The 20,083-nt window shown below is 39.8% G+C and overlaps 1 protein-coding gene across 3 annotated transcripts in view; it reads left to right on the top strand.

Annotated features, from left to right (window-relative positions):
* eif4enif1 (eukaryotic translation initiation factor 4E nuclear import factor 1) overlaps nucleotides 1-20,083 on the top strand; it is a 49,352-nt gene that overhangs the window by 21,029 nt on the left and 8,240 nt on the right. For 2 of the 3 annotated variants that reach the window (XM_063031810.1, XM_063031811.1), the window contains exons 5-14: nucleotides 840-1,129; nucleotides 1,778-1,979; nucleotides 4,946-5,109; nucleotides 8,290-8,428; nucleotides 11,020-11,208; nucleotides 11,800-12,035; nucleotides 16,590-16,761; nucleotides 18,220-18,299; nucleotides 19,317-19,462; nucleotides 19,918-20,005. In XM_063031810.1, the coding sequence (XP_062887880.1) occupies nucleotides 840-1,129; nucleotides 1,778-1,979; nucleotides 4,946-5,109; nucleotides 8,290-8,428; nucleotides 11,020-11,208; nucleotides 11,800-12,035; nucleotides 16,590-16,761; nucleotides 18,220-18,299; nucleotides 19,317-19,462; nucleotides 19,918-20,005 (1,706 nt within the window). The remainder of the gene's footprint in view (nucleotides 1-839; nucleotides 1,130-1,777; nucleotides 1,980-4,945; nucleotides 5,110-8,289; nucleotides 8,429-11,019; nucleotides 11,209-11,799; nucleotides 12,036-16,589; nucleotides 16,762-18,219; nucleotides 18,300-19,316; nucleotides 19,463-19,917; nucleotides 20,006-20,083) is intronic. The other variant, XM_063031812.1, reaches the window with a different exon arrangement.

The following is a 20,083-nucleotide window of genomic DNA, read 5'->3' as shown; positions in this document are numbered from 1 at the left end:
TGTGCTGTAGCACTTTTTTATTTGCAGTTATTTTGTAAATAACACTATTCTTTGTATTTCTGGTCATATGGTAAATGCATTTCATCGGCTTTGTATCTGTACTCGGCACAATGACAATGAAGTTGAATCTAATCTAATGTAATTGTATACAAGATTAGGCAACTTTGGTCTCTACCTGGGTAATCAAATCATATTATATCTTATGCTCATTCTTGATGACAGGATTGTATTGGGGATCCACCAAGGCATGAATTCTTTAAAGGATGAGGTGATCTCATTAAAACTTAGTAAATTCCTGCGAAACTTGGCAAGTTAGATGCAAGGAGCAGGTTACCTTCTGAATGGGAGAGGATCTCTATTAAGGGATTGTCATTTCAGAGTGGTTTAGGCTGAGATTGCTGTTCACTCAGAATTCCCTGGCTCAACTACTACCAAGGTTCTGGCAGCTAAGGCATTGAATATATTTGGAGATGGTGGATTTCTAGACACGAGCATCAAAAGAAAGTCTATCAGCCAGCATGTATTAAATGCCAGGACAGGCTCTAAGGGCCAAATGGCTGACATATAAGTGGCATATAAAAATACAAATTTGTTCTTAATAGATGTGGTAGTATTAAGTTAGAGATATTAGTTCTGATTTTGTTTCTCACTGAGTGGAAGGTGGGGCATTAAATGGCCTTCAGCTTTTAACTAAGTAGACTCATATCTGTTCTTTATGACATGCAATGTGGGTGATCTGGGAAAGCAGAATCTGGTATTGAATTTGAGTCAGAAGGTGCACTTTAATATCTATTTTTGACCGTGAAAGTACATTGATCAAATGTCTATACTTGCTCTAGATCCACGAGAGAGAATAAAGGAAGAAGATCTTGATGTTGTACTCAGTCCTCAGCGCCGAAGCTTTGGTGGTGGCTGTCATGTGACCAATACCTCCAATAGTCGACGATCTGGAAGCCCATTGGAAAATAAAGAGAATGAAAATATCCGCGGGTTGAGTTGCCAGCGGAGAATTGGAAGTGGACGTATAATAACATCAAGAACCTTTGATCGGGATGGCAGAGACAAAGACTTGCGTGACAGAGATGCTAGAGAAGGAAGGGAGCGAGACTACAAGGAAAAGCGCTTTAGGGTCAGATTTGCTCCAGACTCTTTATTTGTAATTGTGACTACATGATTGAGGGAAAATTAACCACCAGAGATGTATGACTTGGCCATTGGGACCCATTATCCCAAAATCCAGTCCCACAGTGTAGTTTGGAGGGACAGGTGGCCACTGGTTTAGAATTGAGGGTGTGATCCACTAGTTAGTGTGTGTGTGGGGGGGCGGGGGGCAGTGGCAGTTCTTGTTTAGAGTTGTAAAAACTATGGAGGAACTAACTTATGAAGTCACTAGGAGTTAACTTGATTAGTGTTTATTATCTGGAAAGGTACTTGCATTGGTCTTTGCCCTTATCGGTAGTTGATAACAGTACTTGACAACATCAGTGTTTTGGGGTACTTGTGAAACTAATAGGCTTGATGACATTGCATGGTATTCTATTAGTGACCATATGATAGCATTTTATGACTAATAATGACTTGTCAAGCAATTAAGATCTTAATACCCCCCTTAATAAGGAAGAGAATTAATTGTGCCCTAAATTGGAAGCAACTTTTCCAATGTATGAAGTCTTAAATCTTGAAATGTGATCTAAACATGTGAGGCTTCATCTGCCAAGTGCATGATATGGCTGGCAAACTGGCTGAATCTTAGACGTAGTGCTTTTCATTTTTGCAGAGAGAGTTTGGTGATGGCAAACGTGTTTTTGGTGAGCGGAGACGATGTGATTCCTATACGGAAGAGGAGCCTGAATGGTTTTCTGCTGGCCCTACTAGTCAGTCAGAAACAATAGAGCTGACGGGCTTTGATGATAAAGTGCTATTGGAGGATCCAAGACGGGCAAAGAGGTGGAGAAAGCGATCAGAAACCCTTAAAGAAGGTAATATTTTCATCCTTCCAGTGAAAATAGTTGTATAACAAACAGCACATGTTAAACACTTAATTCCCTATTTTGATTTTTGTAGCGTTAGAAATGTCCCTGCTCAAATTTTTCAAGTATGTAGACTGATTTGATGGCCTAAAGTTTAAGAGATTTCATTGGCTTTTTTCTCAATTTACAGTTCTTGGTAAATTGACATTGCTTCATTCACTGAGGTAAAGTGAAAAACTTGCATACTGTTCATGTAGATCAATTCATTATAGCATTGCATTGAGGTAATAAAAGGTAAAATTATAAATGCAGAATAGTGTTGGAGTGCAGTGCTGATACAGTAGTAGAAGCCATGTTATTGTGCCAGGGAACTATTCAATAATCTTCCAACAGTGAGAGAGAAGCTGGAGTAAAGGAACTGAAGGACTAATTGTTTAAATTTGTTCACACCACGGAGCTAGGAACACTTCAAGAACATGGGGTTGTGTTAAGATTCTAATGGAACTGAGTGATCAAAGTTGTAGAATGTGATGAAAATGTGAAATTGGTCATTTAAGTGTGTGGAAATGAAGTGCTGGGTGTCCTAGGGCACAATATACCAGCTTCAAGTTATTAAAGACTGTTTATTTCTGAGCTTTTATTTTTGGAGAGGGAATTAGTGGAAGGGTGATGCATGAAAGTTAGATTTCAGTTTGTGTGCCATTGTTAAGACTACATATGGAATACTGTAGTTTTGTGGGTGGCAACCGGGAGATCCTGTCTGTTGTGGTGGACGGGGCAGAGGTAGCACCAGATGCAGTAGATGACCCCATCATCTATTGCATCCGGTGCTCCCGGTGCGGCCTCCTCTACATTGGTGAAACCTGGTGCAGATTGGGGGACCGCTTCGTCGAGCACCTCCGCTCTGTCCACCACAACAGACAGGATCTCCCAGTAGCCACCCACTTCAACTCTGCTTCACATTCCCATTCGGATATGTCCATACATGGCCCTCCTCTACTGCCATGATGAGGTCAAACTCAGATTGGAGGAGCAACACCTCATATACTGTCTGGGTAGTCTCTAGCCCCTTGGTATGAACATTGAATTCTCCTACTTCCATTAATTCCCTCCCCCTCCCTTCCCCATACATATTTCACTCTACCCCCTCCCCCAGCTGCCTACTACCTCCCTCCTGGTTCCACCTCCTTCTACTACCCATTGTGCTTTCCCCTATTCCTTCTTCACCTTTCCTGCTTATCACCTTCCTGCTTCCCCTCCCCCACCCCTTTATCTTTCCCCTTACTGGTTTTTCACCTGGAACCTACCAGCCTTCTCCTTCCCACCCTCCCCCCACCTTCTTTATAGGGCCTCTGCCCCTTCCCTCTTCAGTTCTGGCGAAGGGTTCCGGCCTGAAACGTTGACTGTCCGTTTCTACGGATGCTGCCCGACCTGCTGAGTTCCTCCAGCGTGTTGTGAGTGCTCCTAAGATGCTAGATAGACAAGGATTGATTAGAGATGGTTAGCATGGCTTTGTGCATGGTAGGTCGTGTCTGACCAATCTTAGTTTTCTGAGGATGTTAGTGGGAAAACTGAAGGCAAGGCAGTGGATGTTGTTTACATGAACTTCAGCAAGGCATTTGATAAGGTCCCACAAGGGGAGTTGTTCAAGAACATGCAGTTACTTGGCATTCCAGACGTGGTAGTAAATTGGATCAGACATTGGCTTTGTGAGAGAAGAGAGAGGTAGCAGATGGGTTACCTCTCTGACTGGAAAATGACATTGAGTTTATTGCAGAAAAGTGAGAGGTTGGACTTTGAGAGGACAAACCAGGGTAGGTCTTGCACAGTGAATGACAGGGCACTGAGGAGTGCAGTAGAACAAAGGGATCTGTGAATACAGGTCCAGAATTCATTGAAAGTAGTGTCACATGTAGATTGGGCTATGAAGTTTTATGACCCTAAGTATTGAGTACAGGAGTTGGGATGTCATGTTGAAGTTTAAGACATTGGTGAGGCCTAATTTGGAGTACTGTGTGCAGTTTTGATCACTTGCCGACAGAAAGATATAAATGAGATTGCAAATTTTCTCTGTACTTTTTCAAAGATGTTGCTGGGACTGGAGTTATAAGGGCAGATTGAGTAGGTTGGGACTGTATTCCTTAATGTAGAAGATTGAGGGGAGATTTGAGAGGTATACAAAATTGAGGGGTATCATTTAAAATAAGGTGAAAAGTGAAATGTTTAAGGGGAACATGAGGGGTATCTTCATTCAGTGGTGAGTGTGGAACAAGCTGCCAGCGCTAGTGGTGGACGGCAATTTTGATTTCAGCACTTGGGTCGGTATGTGGATGGGAGGGGTATGAAGGTCTATGGTCCTGGTGCGGGTTGATGGGACCAGGCAGTTTAAGTGGCTTGGCAAGGACTAGATGGGCTTGAAGGACCTGTTTCTGTTCTATAGTTTTCTGTGACTCAAAAAGCAAATTGATATCTATGTACATGATGAAAAGGCTCAAAGCACCTTGGTAATGAGTAGGACAAATTTTAGGTGGCTTTACAAAAGCAGGAATAATGGGACAAATGGCTGCACTCTGCATCCATATTAGAAGCTATTTCCACTTTAAGAAAGCAGATTATTTTGGGCTCCATTATGGGTTGGGGATAAAAGATTAAATTTGTAAATAAGATGGTGACTAAGACTAGACATGGATCATTAAACCTAAATTTATTTAGCTTATTTGAACATTTGACTTGCTGCAGTAATATTTAGGCCCATTCTCTACCATTCCACTGATTTGCTACATGTTGCAATTTATTGAGGCAGCAGCTATAATATTCAAGGTTAAACACGTTATGGCAAAAATATGAAGGTATAAGAAATCTATAACTTTATTCCACATTGTTGAATATGAGCACTGCAATAGCTGAATTTAATTTGGTTTCTGCCAATATATGGATTGCTTAATATTTTTGAAAGCTTGTTGATTGTTTTCTAGGTGTAGAATGCAATGGTGCTGCCCAAGCAGAGATACCTATTGTTTCTGCATCAGAAGCTGACCAAGAAGTTCCCCAGGAAGCAGTCCTGCCTGAACCCTCACTGGGGGACTTTGATTTCAATGAGTTCTTCAACATGGAGAAAAGTGTACCTGGACTAGCATCGGTTAGTTGGCACATTTGGTGTTGGGAAAAGATGTAATGATCCACCAATAGCTAATTGCTCTAGTTGGATTATTATAGAACCAAAGGGAAGATAACGATCCATCGGTTTGTGGTGGTGCACATCATAAAAATCTTTCACTAATCTAAATCCTTCAGGCATTCATAGCAAAAAACTTTAAACAAAACACCTGCATGTAAGCATACAGCAAATGCCAGAAGCTTTGGGTCAGACAGCTTCTGTGGGAATGGAGCAGTTCTGATAAAAGTACTAAACTTAAATTTTTTCTTTCCAAATACTGTTTGACTGAAGTATTTCTGGTATTTGGTTTGCTTTTGGGCATTCTTGAATTGATCTCAAACTGGTGTTTGAGTGCACTTTCTTTTTCATGGGCTGTTTTTTGTTGCCGTGCTCCAGCCCTTACAAAAATTGTTTGCAGCATTAAAAGTAGACTCTTTGTTTAAGAACTGAGGTATTAAGGGAAATGTAAAGTCCTCTGATTACTGAAATTATTTCAAAGGGTTGTCTTGACGCCCTTGCATAAAAGATGCAGGAGGATATTTGCCTGTGGTTCCTACTCTGCTCTTGATAAAATGGCTGAGACAGTGACTTAATGCTGTATAACCACGATCTATGTATTTTAATACCTGCGACTAACAAGTCCTACACTTAAAATCTAAAACTGCAGTCTGTAAAATGTTCTTAATCCTGTTGCTGAGACAGACATCAATTTAAACCACTTATGAAGGAATATATGGGCTGAACTTGCTGCTATGCTGCCTGCCATTTAATTGAATGAGGTTTTTACTTGGGAGGCCAAGTTTCTAACACTTGAAAGACGACTACATTGCTGCCTCAGCATGGGGCAGCTAGCTGCACCTTCAGAACCTCTAGCTACCTAATGAAGCTGGACTTCTACACATACTGTTTAAAAATATGATTGTAGCCTTTCATGTTTGTGTGGAAATTTTGGATTTTTGCTGGCATTAGCACTCAGGACATGGAAGGGATATTTACTTTCTAATATTTGGAGCTTAAAGTGTAGCATTAATCATATTTTATACTTTATACTAAAATCATAATTTATAATTAGCATTAGTTTTCTGGGAGTTCTCAGCTTAGAGGCTGGTTTTCCAACTAATGAAGCCTCTACTACTGCCCCATAGGTTTCATGAGTCACCCAATGGATCTTGGAACTATTGAAATCAATCGGCAGTCTGCAGCACAGATGAAATCAGAAACTCATTGCCTACTTAAACTAACACTAGCAAAGAAATGGCCACATGTCAAAGCGAGGTCCTAGATTTTGGATTAACCATTCTCACATCATCTTGTTTCAGTATTTGCACATAACAGTTAATAAAGGCATCTTGCGAGACCATGGATCTGCACCTGGAAAGTCTTCGCTCTCCAGGGCGCAGGCCTGGGCAAGGTTGTATAGAAGACTGGCAGTTGCCCATGCTGCAAGTCTCCCCTTGGATTTCTAGCATCTGCAGATTCTGTTTGGATTTCTCATCTTTAACTTTCCACCATTTAAAATGTATATTCTGTCCTGAAACCTGCTTGTCTAATAATTTCAGTTCCATATTTTTCCTGAATTAATCTAGTTGCTTAGTATCTGTAATTTATTTCTATCTCATCTACAGTAAGTAATTGTCAATTGACAGCACAACATTCTTGGATTGGGAAAGGTTCACAATTAATAAGCAGAGCGTGTAAATGGAGATGGGAATAAAACCTGCTCGGTTCCAAGATATTTTGCATGACATTGGTAGTCATCCAGGCATTAGGTAGTGAAAATATTGGGACCAAGGATCAAGTGCATTCATTATATTGGGGGGGAGGGGTGGCGAATGGGCCCCCAGTGTTAACTTTTTTTGGGGGTGTGGGGAAGGTACACTTAAGCTTTCTCATGCATAATGAATTAAGGTCTTGAAGGGACTTAGCAGGTTGATTTAGGGTTGATAAATAATGTAGAACTTGCGTAGGGGTGGTAGTAGTGAAAAGGATAAATGGCTGTATAAACTTGATAGTGTGGGCAGATGGAAGACTTAAGGTTGCACAAATAATAGTCAGAATTCAAATTATGACAGAACCAGAGTGAGTGGTTAGCCTTGAATAGTAAATGTTTGGGACATGGTGTTCTAAAGAAGAGAAATTGATTAGCAGCCATAAATAACCTTCCGGAAAATGCATGTACATTAAAGTAATTTCTTCATGAGACTCAACTTTTTCAGTGAATTTTTAACTTCTGGAACGTCTGCAAAGAACTCTCTGAACAGAATCTTCGATTGGTCTTTGGTGGTTGGTCTCATTTAGGAGAATCTTGAATTGAATTGGTGTAGCTGAGGACTGCATTCACTCAATGTAAAACCATTACTAATCTAGATTGTATACTGGTCAGCGTTTTCATATTTTGAGCTGGGATTTTTTTTTTTTTACAATCGCTTTGTGGAGCTTGACGATAACATTCGATGTGTGATGCACTTAATGTTAAGTTTCTTCAAACTTCTGCAAATTTTGCAAGTGCAAGTTGAACAATTTCTCAACTTGCATGCAATAGTTGAAATTTTTTTGTTGCTGTTCAAATGTGAAAATCTTGAATGAATTAATCAAAGCTTGGTTTTAAGAAGGGTTAACTTTGGTTTTGGCTCTTTGGCATATTAAAATTACAAGTGTGTAAATGTTCCAAGTTTGAATTGATCTATGGTTGTTGATTTGGGATAGTTGCTTGGTCTCAATCCTAATTTGTTTCTTTGGGCTGACTAAACCCATAGGACTATAGAATTAAAGTCATGAATATGGTTATGCCAGTGTTATAGGACAAGCAGGAACAGTCCAATCTTTTTGCATATATAAGCTCCAAATATTTTACTTTGAATTCTTGAAAAAGTAACAATTAGGAATGTCAATGAAGATTGAATGCATTTGTTATGCCCATCACTAATGAATGTAATTAAACTTAAATGGTAATACAATTATTGGGAGAGGTGATTGTTCTTGCATTAATACTGTAAAGCTGCAAGGTGGCGATACATTCAGCAGTCCTATTTATCGTTGGGAAATCAAGTTCCAAATTTAGCACCAAAGGGCTGTATGATGTAAGTTCAAACATTCTTCTATGTCACTTCCTCATTGCATTTGGTTTGATTATGACAATAATTCTGATTTTCTTTAAACTAGATGATTGAAGAGGTGCTTGGAGAAGGATCAGTGTCATCCAGCCGGTTCAGTCAGTGGTTCTCAAGTAACTTAAGTAGACCAGGTAGTCGCTCCAGTAGCCTACGGTCTACTCCACATGAAGAACTTGAGAAGCTTGCTGGTAAATGGCTTTTGTCTAATGGTTGAAGTCTTCTCCCATTATCTTCAAATACAAATGTAGTTGTTGGTTCTTGAATAACAGATTATCCAATAACACCCCCTTTGGGGGTCATAAGGTGTGGTAAAATCTCACTTCTTGAGTAATTTAGATTTGTAAAGATAAATCTAAAGTTGGAATAAGTAGTACAACTTTCAGCATGGGTTGGGGTGAGATGCCTGTGATGTTTAGTATTGCAAAATGAAATTAAGTAAAGCTTTTGGGTAGCCTACACTGAGTAGTGAAAGTAACTTGTCTCATTACTTGAAGTATATTTAATGCAATGGTTTAAAGACATTGGAAAGTTACCAATCTACCGGCAAATTCAGATGACAAACACCTCTAGTGAATTGGCAATTAAAACAACTGGGCAGTAGCTGAAGTTTTGGAGGAAATAAAAGTTCAGATCAAGTATGAAAACTCCATTTGTATAAAATGATCTCGTGGCTTGTTTTGTTTGAATATCGTAGTCAGATTGCAATCTCTGCCCAATCTTTCACCTCTGATTAAACACTCCAGGATTAATTGAAATTTGTCTAGTAGCAGAACATGGTGGTATATTAAGATATGGCTTTGAGGCAACTTGATTTCTTAGCACTGCTTAGTAAAATGTGTAAAGATCTTGCCAGAGCAGATTTGCAATGAGAAAACAAATCCTAGTGCTCAAATTACGTGTGGAAATGTAATAACAGTGGTTGAATTCAAGAATACGAAATGGGTTTTCCACTGAACTTTCAGTATGCCTTGTAATGGGTTGCATTATTGTTTCTCTTGGGGCTGGAGGTGGGGTAGAGAAATGAGCTAGCTTGAACATATTTGGCATTCCTTCTAGTGTGCCCTAGTTTAAGGCAATTAATTCAAAAGGAAAATTTAAGTGAAGCACAAAAATTAAATGCATGTTAGCAAACACAAGGAAATCTGCAGATGCTAGAATTTCAAGCAACACACATTAATGTTGCTGGTGAACGCAGCAGGCCAGGCAGCATCTTTAGGCCAGGACTCCTGATAAAGGGTCTCGGCCTGAAACGTCAACTGTACCTCTTCCTAGAGATGCTGCCTGGCCTGCTGAATTCACCAGCAACTTTTATGTGTGATGCATGTTAGCATTTGAATTGAAGAATTGTTGCTTTATGCTCATGGGAAGAATTTGTGACATTTTGTGTATGGCATGTTTGAAACAACACACCAGACATTGCTAGACATGATAGCAGCGTTTACTCATTTATCTCTTCAATTCATATCAGTAATTTCCAGTTTCTTTTAGTTTCATTCAACTTTATTCTCCTAAGCTGCTTTGGGAACTTTCAAACTTTATTTGAAATTTTTGCTTCAGAGACCAAACCTGTATTCTCGAAATATTAGAGGTAAAAATCAATCTAAATCATTTGGGCTACATCAGGCCCTGATGTGGCCTAATAACTAAAGTAGCGCACACAAACTACCATAAGCAACCTCACTTGAGTTCAGTGCACAGAGAAATCCTTACTAGTTTGTGGCTGGATAAAGAATTTTTCCCCCCAAAGTTTTTAAGAGAATAGCAGGTTGAATATTTTGTTTCTGTAATGTTCAGGGACTTGGCTGTCTAATAAGCAACCATAATTGTAACAAATGGGGAATGTACAGTTTTGCAAATTTTGAAAAGCAGGATGTCCACATTTTTCCTATTGAATTTTCCTTGTGAATTGCGAACCTTAAAGCAAAAAATAGATAATTGACACCACACCTAAGGTTGGTTGAATCTGAGGTAGCTGATAATGGTTCTGTGAACAAGGTGCATGAAGTCAACTTTCTGTGGAAATTTCTGTAGTGTTCAAAGTTGATGTTTTCAAATGCTGCCTAGGACTTGTAACACTAATCATCTGAGGTTACATGATAGTAAATGTTATATTGACATCTGCTTTTAGATTTGTGGAAATAATTCTGCTGACATTTGAACGGGCTTGGAAAACAATCCCATTTTGGTCATTATTTGACACTTTCTCATAAGTGATCAACTCTACCTATTTTATCTATTGTTTCTGAAAGACAACTGTTTTTGAAGTGGGCTCTTCTGAGCTGCATCTCACCATAAGGAAACTCCTCTAATGCGCCTTTGGTCATGCAGTTTGCTGACTGGTGCACAGATACTGTACTACAATGTACTTGAATTCTGTAGTTCTAATGAGGTAATAGAAAAATAGCAACTCAAAACACCAGTTTTGGGATTGGTTAATGCAAGACATCACATAAATTAGTGTGTAAAAATCAAAATCCGCAGATGCTGGACATGAAATAAAACCAAAAAAAAAATGCCAGTGCACTCAGCAAGTCAGGCAGTTATCACAAGTGCCAGCCTCTGGTTCATCTAGAAAATATAATTATAAAGTTCAGATTGCTTATGAGTAACTTCATAGACAGTGTTTCCTTGCAATTGTCAATACTCATATCCTCTCATCTGCTGTCTGGCTCCATCTGACAAAGCAGTCCCAAGTTGTATTGGGGAAGCTACAACTTGTAGTATTTAGAACTTTGGTGTTAACGAAGTCTAACAAGTGTTTTTGTTTTGGTGGGTACAGGTCTGGAGCAAAGGATCCCAACTCCTGTTTCACAGCTTGGAAACTACTTTGCTCCCATTCCATCACGAGAAGATAACAAGGAGATTAATAAAAAGGTTGATATTCTAGAAATACTGCGAAAAGCAAATGTGGATGTGAAACCACTGCTGTCCAGTCTTACTGCCAACAAGGAGAAACTAAAGGAGAGTTGTATGTGTCTATTTCTGCATATTATTTAACAGTTGAAGTTTAAATTGTATTGGTTTAAAAGATTGCCAGGTTAATTACCCTGTGTGTGTGTGTGTATATATAGGCAGGGAAGTGGTGGAGTTGTGAAGATGGGTGCAAGATAAAATTAGAATTGGAGTAAATTGTTTTTTCATGGAACTGAAAGGCAGTGTTTCCATGCCAGCTGATTCTAACCGTAGTGCTAAGTAACTGCTCTTGGCCACTTCACCACTGCTTTGATTATATGAATATCCTTTGTACTTGTGAAAATACAAAACATAGCTTAATTATTACTTGTCTGTCTGCAGTTTTGGTTATTGTGGAACCATTTATTACTGCCACAGGGATTTAACAGCCCTGCAAAGGTGTATTTGTTTCTCCGTTTTCGCTGTGAACTTGGTGCTAAGCTTCAAGAAACTTTTGTCACTAAAAAAATTATGTAGTTGATTTGAAATGTAGACAAGTATGCACAAGTGATCATGAAGGTGCTATGTGTGTCTGAAGTGCTCAGTTTGTAACTGGACTGTTTAATGGATTGTTTCGATATAGTGTATGATCTCTTCTGTTTTGCAGCACAGACTGGAGTGGTTTTGTCTGTTGAAGAGGTGGAAGCAGAACTGAAGGGTCTCAAAGTGGAATCCGAGAGGAAGCTTGCCACACCATTCATGGTGGAACATCTAGAACAGACTCTAACTGCATCATCTGGTCCCAAACAAATACAAAAAAAAGACACAGATATGACTGCTTTCAATAAGCTAGTTAATAGTATGAAGGCAAGTGGAACTTTGCCTTTGCAATCAAAGCCCCCTGTAAGTACAAAGTTGACTGCAGATTCAAGTCATAAACATGAATATTTTTGTAATCATTTGATTATTTTATAGTTCATGCTTGGTGATGGGCATAATGAGTAAAGCACTTGCAAATTTGGAGCAGAAGTTCACTGTCCAAAAAAGTGGAAGCCTTTGACATTGGACGAGGTTATCACTTTTAAACCAAGTTCCTGCGTGTCTCATAACCATGGCATTCTAATGGGGTTTGATTAACATTGGCTTTGTACAGTTCATTGAGTTAAGTAAGTTGAGCAACATTGTGTAATTGGGTTAACTAAGTACGTCCTTTGTACTGAGGTAAAATGTTCAAATATTACAACAGGAAATTTCATCTCATTTCATTTGGGGAAAATAACACAAACTGCTTCCAAGAAATTTAGACTCCAGATTCCAACATCTGCAGTCTCTGGTTTCCAAGTAATTTGTTCTCAAATGGATGACTTAATGTAAAAGTATCCATTGAAGATGTGAATTTCTCCTGAATCTCAAGCCTATGTAAGCTTGTTCTCTGGGCATTTGAAACAAAGTGCATTTGACCTAATTTGGATAGGTGGCCTTGAAATTTTGATATTTCCGATATTGATTTGCTTGTATCAAAAAAGATGTAGTGATAGATTAATTGGCTCCATGTGTTGTTGAGGTGGATATAATTGTGGGAAGAATAAAATGGGATTCTACGTTTGATGTAAAAAGGTTTGATGGTTGGCATGGACTGTGTGGGCTGAAGTATGTTTGTGTGTCTAACTAATAGTCCTTGTCTTGCTATAAGCAATGTATCTGTAGAAAGACTTTTTTTTGAAGAATGCTTAATGAATTTGTTCACCCTGAGATTATCTTGACATCATGGCGCACTTTCAGTGTAGCAGACAAAGTAGGGGTATTTTCACAAAGCACTGTTTGGATTACCTAGGACTTCAGCCATTAGTCCTTGCAAGACAGTTGTAAGTAACTTTGTTCAGCCTACAGTAGCCATCCTTCCCCTGTTACCTACTGGGCCATAACACTTATTCCCAAATTTGTGGGTTGGGTTGTTCTCTGGATTCTAGCCTATATCTTTTGTCTGACTTAAAGACCCTTATTACATTATTTGCTGTTTGCCACTGTGCAATTTACTCTCCAGATTCTAGTCTTTCACGTATGGCTTAATATGTAGTGACTTTGTAAAAGTATTCAGCCCCTAACCCTTTGTTCACCGAAGTGAGTATTACAATCAGGGATATCGATAAATTTAGCTGAGAATTTTTATTCATGAATCACATCAGAATCAGAATAATATCACCAGCATATGTTGTGAAATTTGTTAACTTTGCAGCAGCAGTACAATGCAATACATGATATAGAAAACAATTACAGTAAGTGAGGTATATGCATACTCAATAGTTAAGTCATACAAAAACAGTTTTAAAAGAAAGTAGTGAGGTAGTATTCATGGACTTGATGTCCATTTAGAAATCTGGCAGAGGGGAAGAAGCTGTTCTTGAATCGCTGAGCGTGTGCCTTCAGGCTCTGTACCTCCTTCCTGACAGTAATAATGAGAAGAGGGTATGTCCTGGATGGTAGGGGTGCTTGATGATGGAAGCCGCTTTTCTGATGCACTAATCCTTGAAGATGCCTTGGATACTATGGAGGCTAGTACCCATGTTGGAGCTAACTAATTTTATACCGCTCTGCAGCTTCAGTTCTGTACAGTAGCCACCCCATACTGGACGGTGATGTAGCCAGTCGGAATGCTCTCTGCGATGCACCTGTAGAAGTTTTGAGTGTTTTTGGTGACAAACAAAACCTCCTCAAACTCATGAAATGCAGCCACTGCCTTGCTGCCTTTATAACTGCACTGATCTATTGGAACCAGGTTAGATCCTCTGATATTGACACCCAGAAACTTCAAATTGCTCACTCTCCTCTTCTGATCCCTATGAGGACTGGTTTGTGTTCTGTCATCTTGCCCTTTTAGCCCCCCTCTTTTTTTTTAAAAAAAAACAGTATGGCCCAAAAAGTAAAGTTGTAGAACTAAAACTGAAATGTCAGCAGTTGAAAAGTATTCATCCCCCTTTGCTCAGTACTTGAGCTATAAGTTTCTATTAGCTTTGCACAACATAATAGAGCAAGATCTGCCCATTCCCCTTGCTAAATTGCTCAAGCTGTGCTAGATTATTTGAAGAGCAGTGGTGGACAGCAGTCTTGAGGTCTTCCCAGAGACATTCGGCAGTTAGGGTTAGAACTCTGACTGGGCTGCTAAAGGACTTGAATTTTGTTCATTTGAAGGTACTCCATGGTTACTCTGGCTTTGTGCTTCAGGATGTTGTCCTGCTGAAAGACTAACTTCCTCAAGTTTCTAGCAGAATCTGGCACGTTCTTATCTAGGATCTCTTGTATTTAGCAGTACTTGTCTTTCAATACTGGCTAGACTTCTAGCACCTAGTGCTGAAAAGCATCCCTGCAGTACGGATGGCATTACCTGCTGATGCACAATTTTAAGATGTATGACACACTACTTAGGCCAGAAAATTCTCTTCCAGCCAAAAGACCTTTTCCACATCTTTACAGTATCTAAGTGATGCTTTGCAAAATCTTTCTTTTAAGCTAGGGCTTCTTCCTTGCCACTCTTCTATAAATGCATTTATTGTGCAAGGCCTTAGTGGCTGCAACTGAAGTTCATGGCTCCAGAATCTAATTTCTGCAGTTCTGTGTGACAACATCTGCAGATTTTCTCTTGTTTGTGATTGGACAACCTAAAGGAATCATTATCACTTTATGATCACTGTTATTACTGAACTCTTTCCTTTTTTTGGTACTGTCCTTGAATAGGATGAATTCAGTGTTCCATTGCTTTAGAATATTTTGTCTTCACAGTATAATTTGTTACAACCAACTTTTGGTGACTGAAGCCCCCCCAAATTAGCTCAGTTGTGTTTTCCTGGTGTTTTTTTTCCCCCTGTTTTTGTCCCCCCTATTCATGAACAAATGCTAATGCAACCACCTTCTCTGAAGATCATCTCAGCCTTGGCTCTTTCTCTTAATTCTCGTCAGCAACCTATCCATCTTTTCACCTTGCTCCATCATGTCTTTTACAAAACCATTTTTTAAAAATAAATAATTTATTGACATACAACACAGAAAAGGACCTTCTGGCCCTTTGAGCCATGCACCTAGCCATCCCTAATTTAATCCTATCCTAATCATGGGACAATTTACCACAACCAGTTGACCAGTGGGGGGTGGGGGGGGGGAGGTGGGTGGAGAGAAACCAGAGCATCTGGAGGAAATCCACACAGCCATGGGGAGAAAGTACAAACTCCTCAGAAGCAGTGGCTGAAAATCCAGGAAGCTTCATCCTGGATTCCCCCCACGTGACCCTTTGTAGTTGGCCAGCTTTCTTGCTTTAACTTAAATGTAGTTTTGTAAAAGTGGAAGGGTGGTATATTGAGATCTGACTGTCCTTGCATTTCTTCCTTGTTTATGGCAACTGAAAACGAAATTGGAATAACAAGAATATTAGAATCATGGAATTGAATTTGGGAGCCGAGAGGTAATGTTGCAGCTATATAGGACCCTGGTCAGACCCCACTTGGAGTACTGTGCTCAGTTCTGGTTGCCTCATTACAGGAAGGATCTGGAAGCCATAGAAAGGGTGCAGAGGAGATTTAGAAGGATGTTGCCTGGATTGGGGAGCATGCCTTATGAGAATAGGTAGAGTGAACTCGGCTTTTTCTCCTTGGAGCGACGGAGGATGAGAGGTGACCTGATAGAGGTATATAAGATGATGAGAGGCATTGATCGTGTGGATAGTCAGAGGCTTTTTCCGAGTGCTGAAATGTTTGCCACAGGAAGACAGGTTTAAGGTGCTGGGGAGTAGGTACAGAGGAGATGGCAGGGATAAGTTTTTTTTTTACTTAGTGGTGAGTGTGTGGCATGGGTTGCCCACAATGGTGGTGGAGGTGAATATGATAGGGTCTTTTAAGAGACTCCTGGATAGGTACGTGGAGCTTAGAAAAATAGAGGGCTATGGGGAAGTCTAGTAATTTCTAAGGTAGGGGCATGTACGGCACAACTTTGTGGACCGAAGGTCCTGTATTGTGCTGTAGGTGTTCTCTGTTTCTAAGATATGTGAGTGACATGTTGATTATTTGCTCACTTGTTTTTGCAGACCTCAGTATTACACACAACCTCCAGTGTAATGCATGGCATCATTGATTAACTTGCAAAGTTTTTCCTGATGTGGGAACTTCTAAAATGAAGCAACTGACATTTCATTTTGACATTTGTTGCATAGCTTGTAAACCAAGTTTTGGAAAGTTTTTAGCTTTGTCCAGAATGTGCTTTTTTTTTCCCTCTTTGCTATACATCTAGTAAGCCTGTGCATGTATGTTTTGCTAATGTTATTACAATTCTGAAGTGGCAAGGTGGCTACAAAGAAACCCAAGTTTAATTTCAAAATTTACTTGTGGAGTTAGTTCTTCACTGATGGAAGCTTTAATTTTAAATATTTTGTGTGATATAACTGTTTGGATCAAATTGTGAATTTTTGTACAGGAAATTCTACCCCCCCCTGTAATGGGGCCTCCATCCCCAGATATTCTAGGTGACTTGCTTGGCAGTCAGAATCATCACACACCAGTCCTTAATCAGCAAGGCCATTCGTCCCCCATACCAGCATTCCAGCAGCCATCCCCTTCGGAGTTCTTCAGAGTCAAGTCTCCAATTGGTGAGCATAATATCTGCATCTAGTAACATAATAGTAATGAATCTCAGTACACACTTGTGCTTCATAATGACTATCTGATAGACAATTTGTGCTTAAACTATTCTAAATTTCAGTTATCCACTTGAGGTATGCAAATTCTTCAAATTAGTTATCACTCAGAGACAGTCCACACTATGCCGGATAATTTTGAAAACAAAGCCTTTTCGTTTTGACCTTCCGTCCACACTGAAACGGCATTTTCAGCCCCCAAAAACGGAGATTTTCAGAAACTGTCTCCAGGGTGAATAAATCTGAAAACACCTAATATCTGTTACAGTGTGTACGGAGTAACCGGAGCTTTTTAAAACTGCTGGCATGACGTGCCGGAACAGATGGCGACAGTGCAGCATTTCATTCTCCCCCCTCCCCCCTCCCCCTCCCCCCTCACCATATTTGATTCTGCGCTTCACAGAACCTAACAATTTCAGAACAGATGGCAACGAGACTGAAGCCAGAAGAGTTAGAAATGTACTCACCAGATACTTTGACCCATAGCTTTCTGAATAAATAAGTATACTCACTTTGCCCTGTTTTCTGTCCTTGCTTGTATGAAGGTGCTTTACCTATTTATGCAAGTACTTCTCTGGCAATAGATGTGTAACAGCCTAATGTAACATTGTATGGAACTACAAGATAACACTGCAGACATGTTTTATACATTTAACAAGGTGCTTTATTAATGCAACAGAGTTGGTCAGTTTTTCAATGTTTGTCATCAGCCGGGTACTACTGTCCGTGAACTCCCTGTTGGTTGCCTTCATACACTTCAGTATTTGTGTTTTTTTTTAGTTTTACGTCCTCCTGCACGAGAGCCAAGAGCAATTCCTTTGAAGTTTTTCTACTCTGTAACTGGAGAAACACGCACCAAGTATATCGTTTCCTCTTCACTTGTTTTCTGTGTGTCCTGCGCATGCCCAGTAGGGGGAGATTTGCCCAAATATCCGTCTAATGTGGACAGAAATATTTTTAAAAAACGCTTAGTGTGGACGCCTATCCTTTTTACTCGAAACCGGCGTTTTCAAAATTATCCGGTGTAGTGTGGACGTAGCCTGAGTTCCCATTTGCTGCATAAAAAGATCACTAACTTAGGGCTGCCACAATTGTTTTCCAGCTGCTGTAATAACCATGCCTAGTATTATTGGCTAGGTAACTGTAGAAGTAGGAATTGCCCTTGCACGATTTAAGTAGCATATACTCTAACTATAAATGTGGAGTGACTGGAGCCATTCATGAAATCAGTTGGGTTGCCAGTCAGATTTAAATTGGAGGATTACAGCAATTTGGTTTGGTTGTCTGAAGACACTTTGAGGTGTTGGGGGAAAGAAAACTTTTGGGATTCAGTTCGGTTATGGTCAAACTGTTTCCACTACAACTACCATCAAAATGGCCAGGTTAACCTGCCCCATTTTTATTTTGTAGGTTATCCCCAAAATTCAACCCACATTCAAGATCACTACCAAGGACTGCCATTGTCAAAAAATGTATCTCCTATTCCACAGGTAGGTGGTGTCAGTCACTTTATATTTTTGACCAAATGTGGCATTCAGTCTGCTTATTTTCAATGGCTTAAAATATTTTTACGATATGGTAAAATTTGAGTTTTTCATTGTGTTAATCCTGGAACAAAATTTGGGGGGATTTAGAACATAGGACAGTGCAGCACAGTAAGGCCTTTTGTCCCATGACGTTGGGTTGGCCCTTTAGTCTACTTTAAGATCAATATAATCCTTCCCTCCCACATAGCCCTTCAAGTTTCTTTCCTCTTTCATCAGTGTGCCTATATGTGTTTCTTAAATGCCCTTAATGCATCTGCCTCTAGCACCACTCCTGGCAATATGTTCTATGCACCTATCACTCTTTTAGAAGACAAAATCTACCTCTGACAGTTAGCGTGCATTAAATGGGCTAAAGGACTTGTTTCCCTGTGTAGTGCTCCTTTGTGTCAAAGGCATCAGACTCTCTCCATACCAATTTTCAAAAGTAATGCACTTGAATTTCAGTCCTAACTTCTGGAATTGCTGCTGGAGGGGCATGTTGGTGCAAACCTGGAGATGCTTCCTCACAGCTCCAGTGATCTGGGTTCAATCCTGTACTTGTAAGTTTTTTCCTGGATCCACTTGAAATTGGTAGGTTAATTATCTGTTCAAAATTGAGTGATGGAGCCTGGAGGAAGTTGCCAGACATGTGGGGTGAATAAAGTGGAAATGGTACAAGATTAAACAGAGTTTGTGTTTAGATTCTGTCTGCTCTGGGGGCTGTATCACTGGCTACTGCAGGGCTGGCACAGGAATTGCTTCCAGGGTCACATCTGTTTAGTTCGATTTAGATAAAGTAATATTTAAATTTGCTGATGGAAAGCTAGGAGGAAATATGGGTTGAGAAAGATGCAAGGAGAATTTGAGGGGAAACAGTTCAAGTGAATGGATAAAGACACAGCAGAATGCAATGTATTGGAACTGATGCCATCCAAATTGTGAGCCAGTAGCTAGCTCCTGATTCAGTCCTTGATCTAATAGGCTGATAGTCCATCCCAGCTGGATATGAGACAGGGAGCCATGGAACGTCTTCCTTTTGCACAAGATCTGCATGTGCCTGGTGGGGAAGTTTACCAACCTGGATATGGGAAAATCCGCCACGAACACAGGGATAGCTACAGTGTCAGGTATGGATCTTTAAATTGAAGCTTTGCTGTAGATAAAATGTATTTACTGATCTAATTTATAACTGATCTGCTAATCTAAGTTAGAATTTGTAATTGAACTGGAATATGTCAATTAGTTTCATATAAAGACTTTGAGTATATCTTTAAGCTAGGATTCTTTTCTAACTTTCAATTTGCTGAAGAGGTTGTTTTCTTTATAGAAACTGTACATCAGGAAGTAGTGCATAGCAAATTTTCACCGACTCTAAATTGAAGGCGAAAACTTGCAGAGCTTTGAAAGGAGTAATTAGAGGGACTAACTGGGTAATTGTGATTTGAACATGAGTGTTTCCTTTAATATTCAAGTTGTATAACTGAGTGATCCATGTGGTCTGAGGTATTGCTGACTTGAGTCTGCAGACTGCTGCACCAAGCAACAATGTGTTCTCTATTCTAACAACCTCTCCTGATTTTAGGCAGCAGCGAATTCGTTCACCTGGGCCACCTAGTCAGCATAGATTAAATGCAGCATCACCATCACAGGCCTCCTCATTCACAAACATGGTAAGAATCATCAGTGGACTTGAGGGGATGTGATTGTATTGATAGATAAAACAGCTCAGAAAAATTAGAACTTTTGTT

The sequence above is a fragment of the Mobula hypostoma genome, chromosome 23 (assembly GCF_963921235.1).
Source record: "Mobula hypostoma chromosome 23, sMobHyp1.1, whole genome shotgun sequence".
In the NCBI taxonomy this organism is placed as follows: Eukaryota; Metazoa; Chordata; class Chondrichthyes; order Myliobatiformes; family Myliobatidae; genus Mobula; species Mobula hypostoma.
Note: the sequence above shows the minus strand (reverse complement) of the source record. Positions and strands in the feature narration are given on the sequence as shown.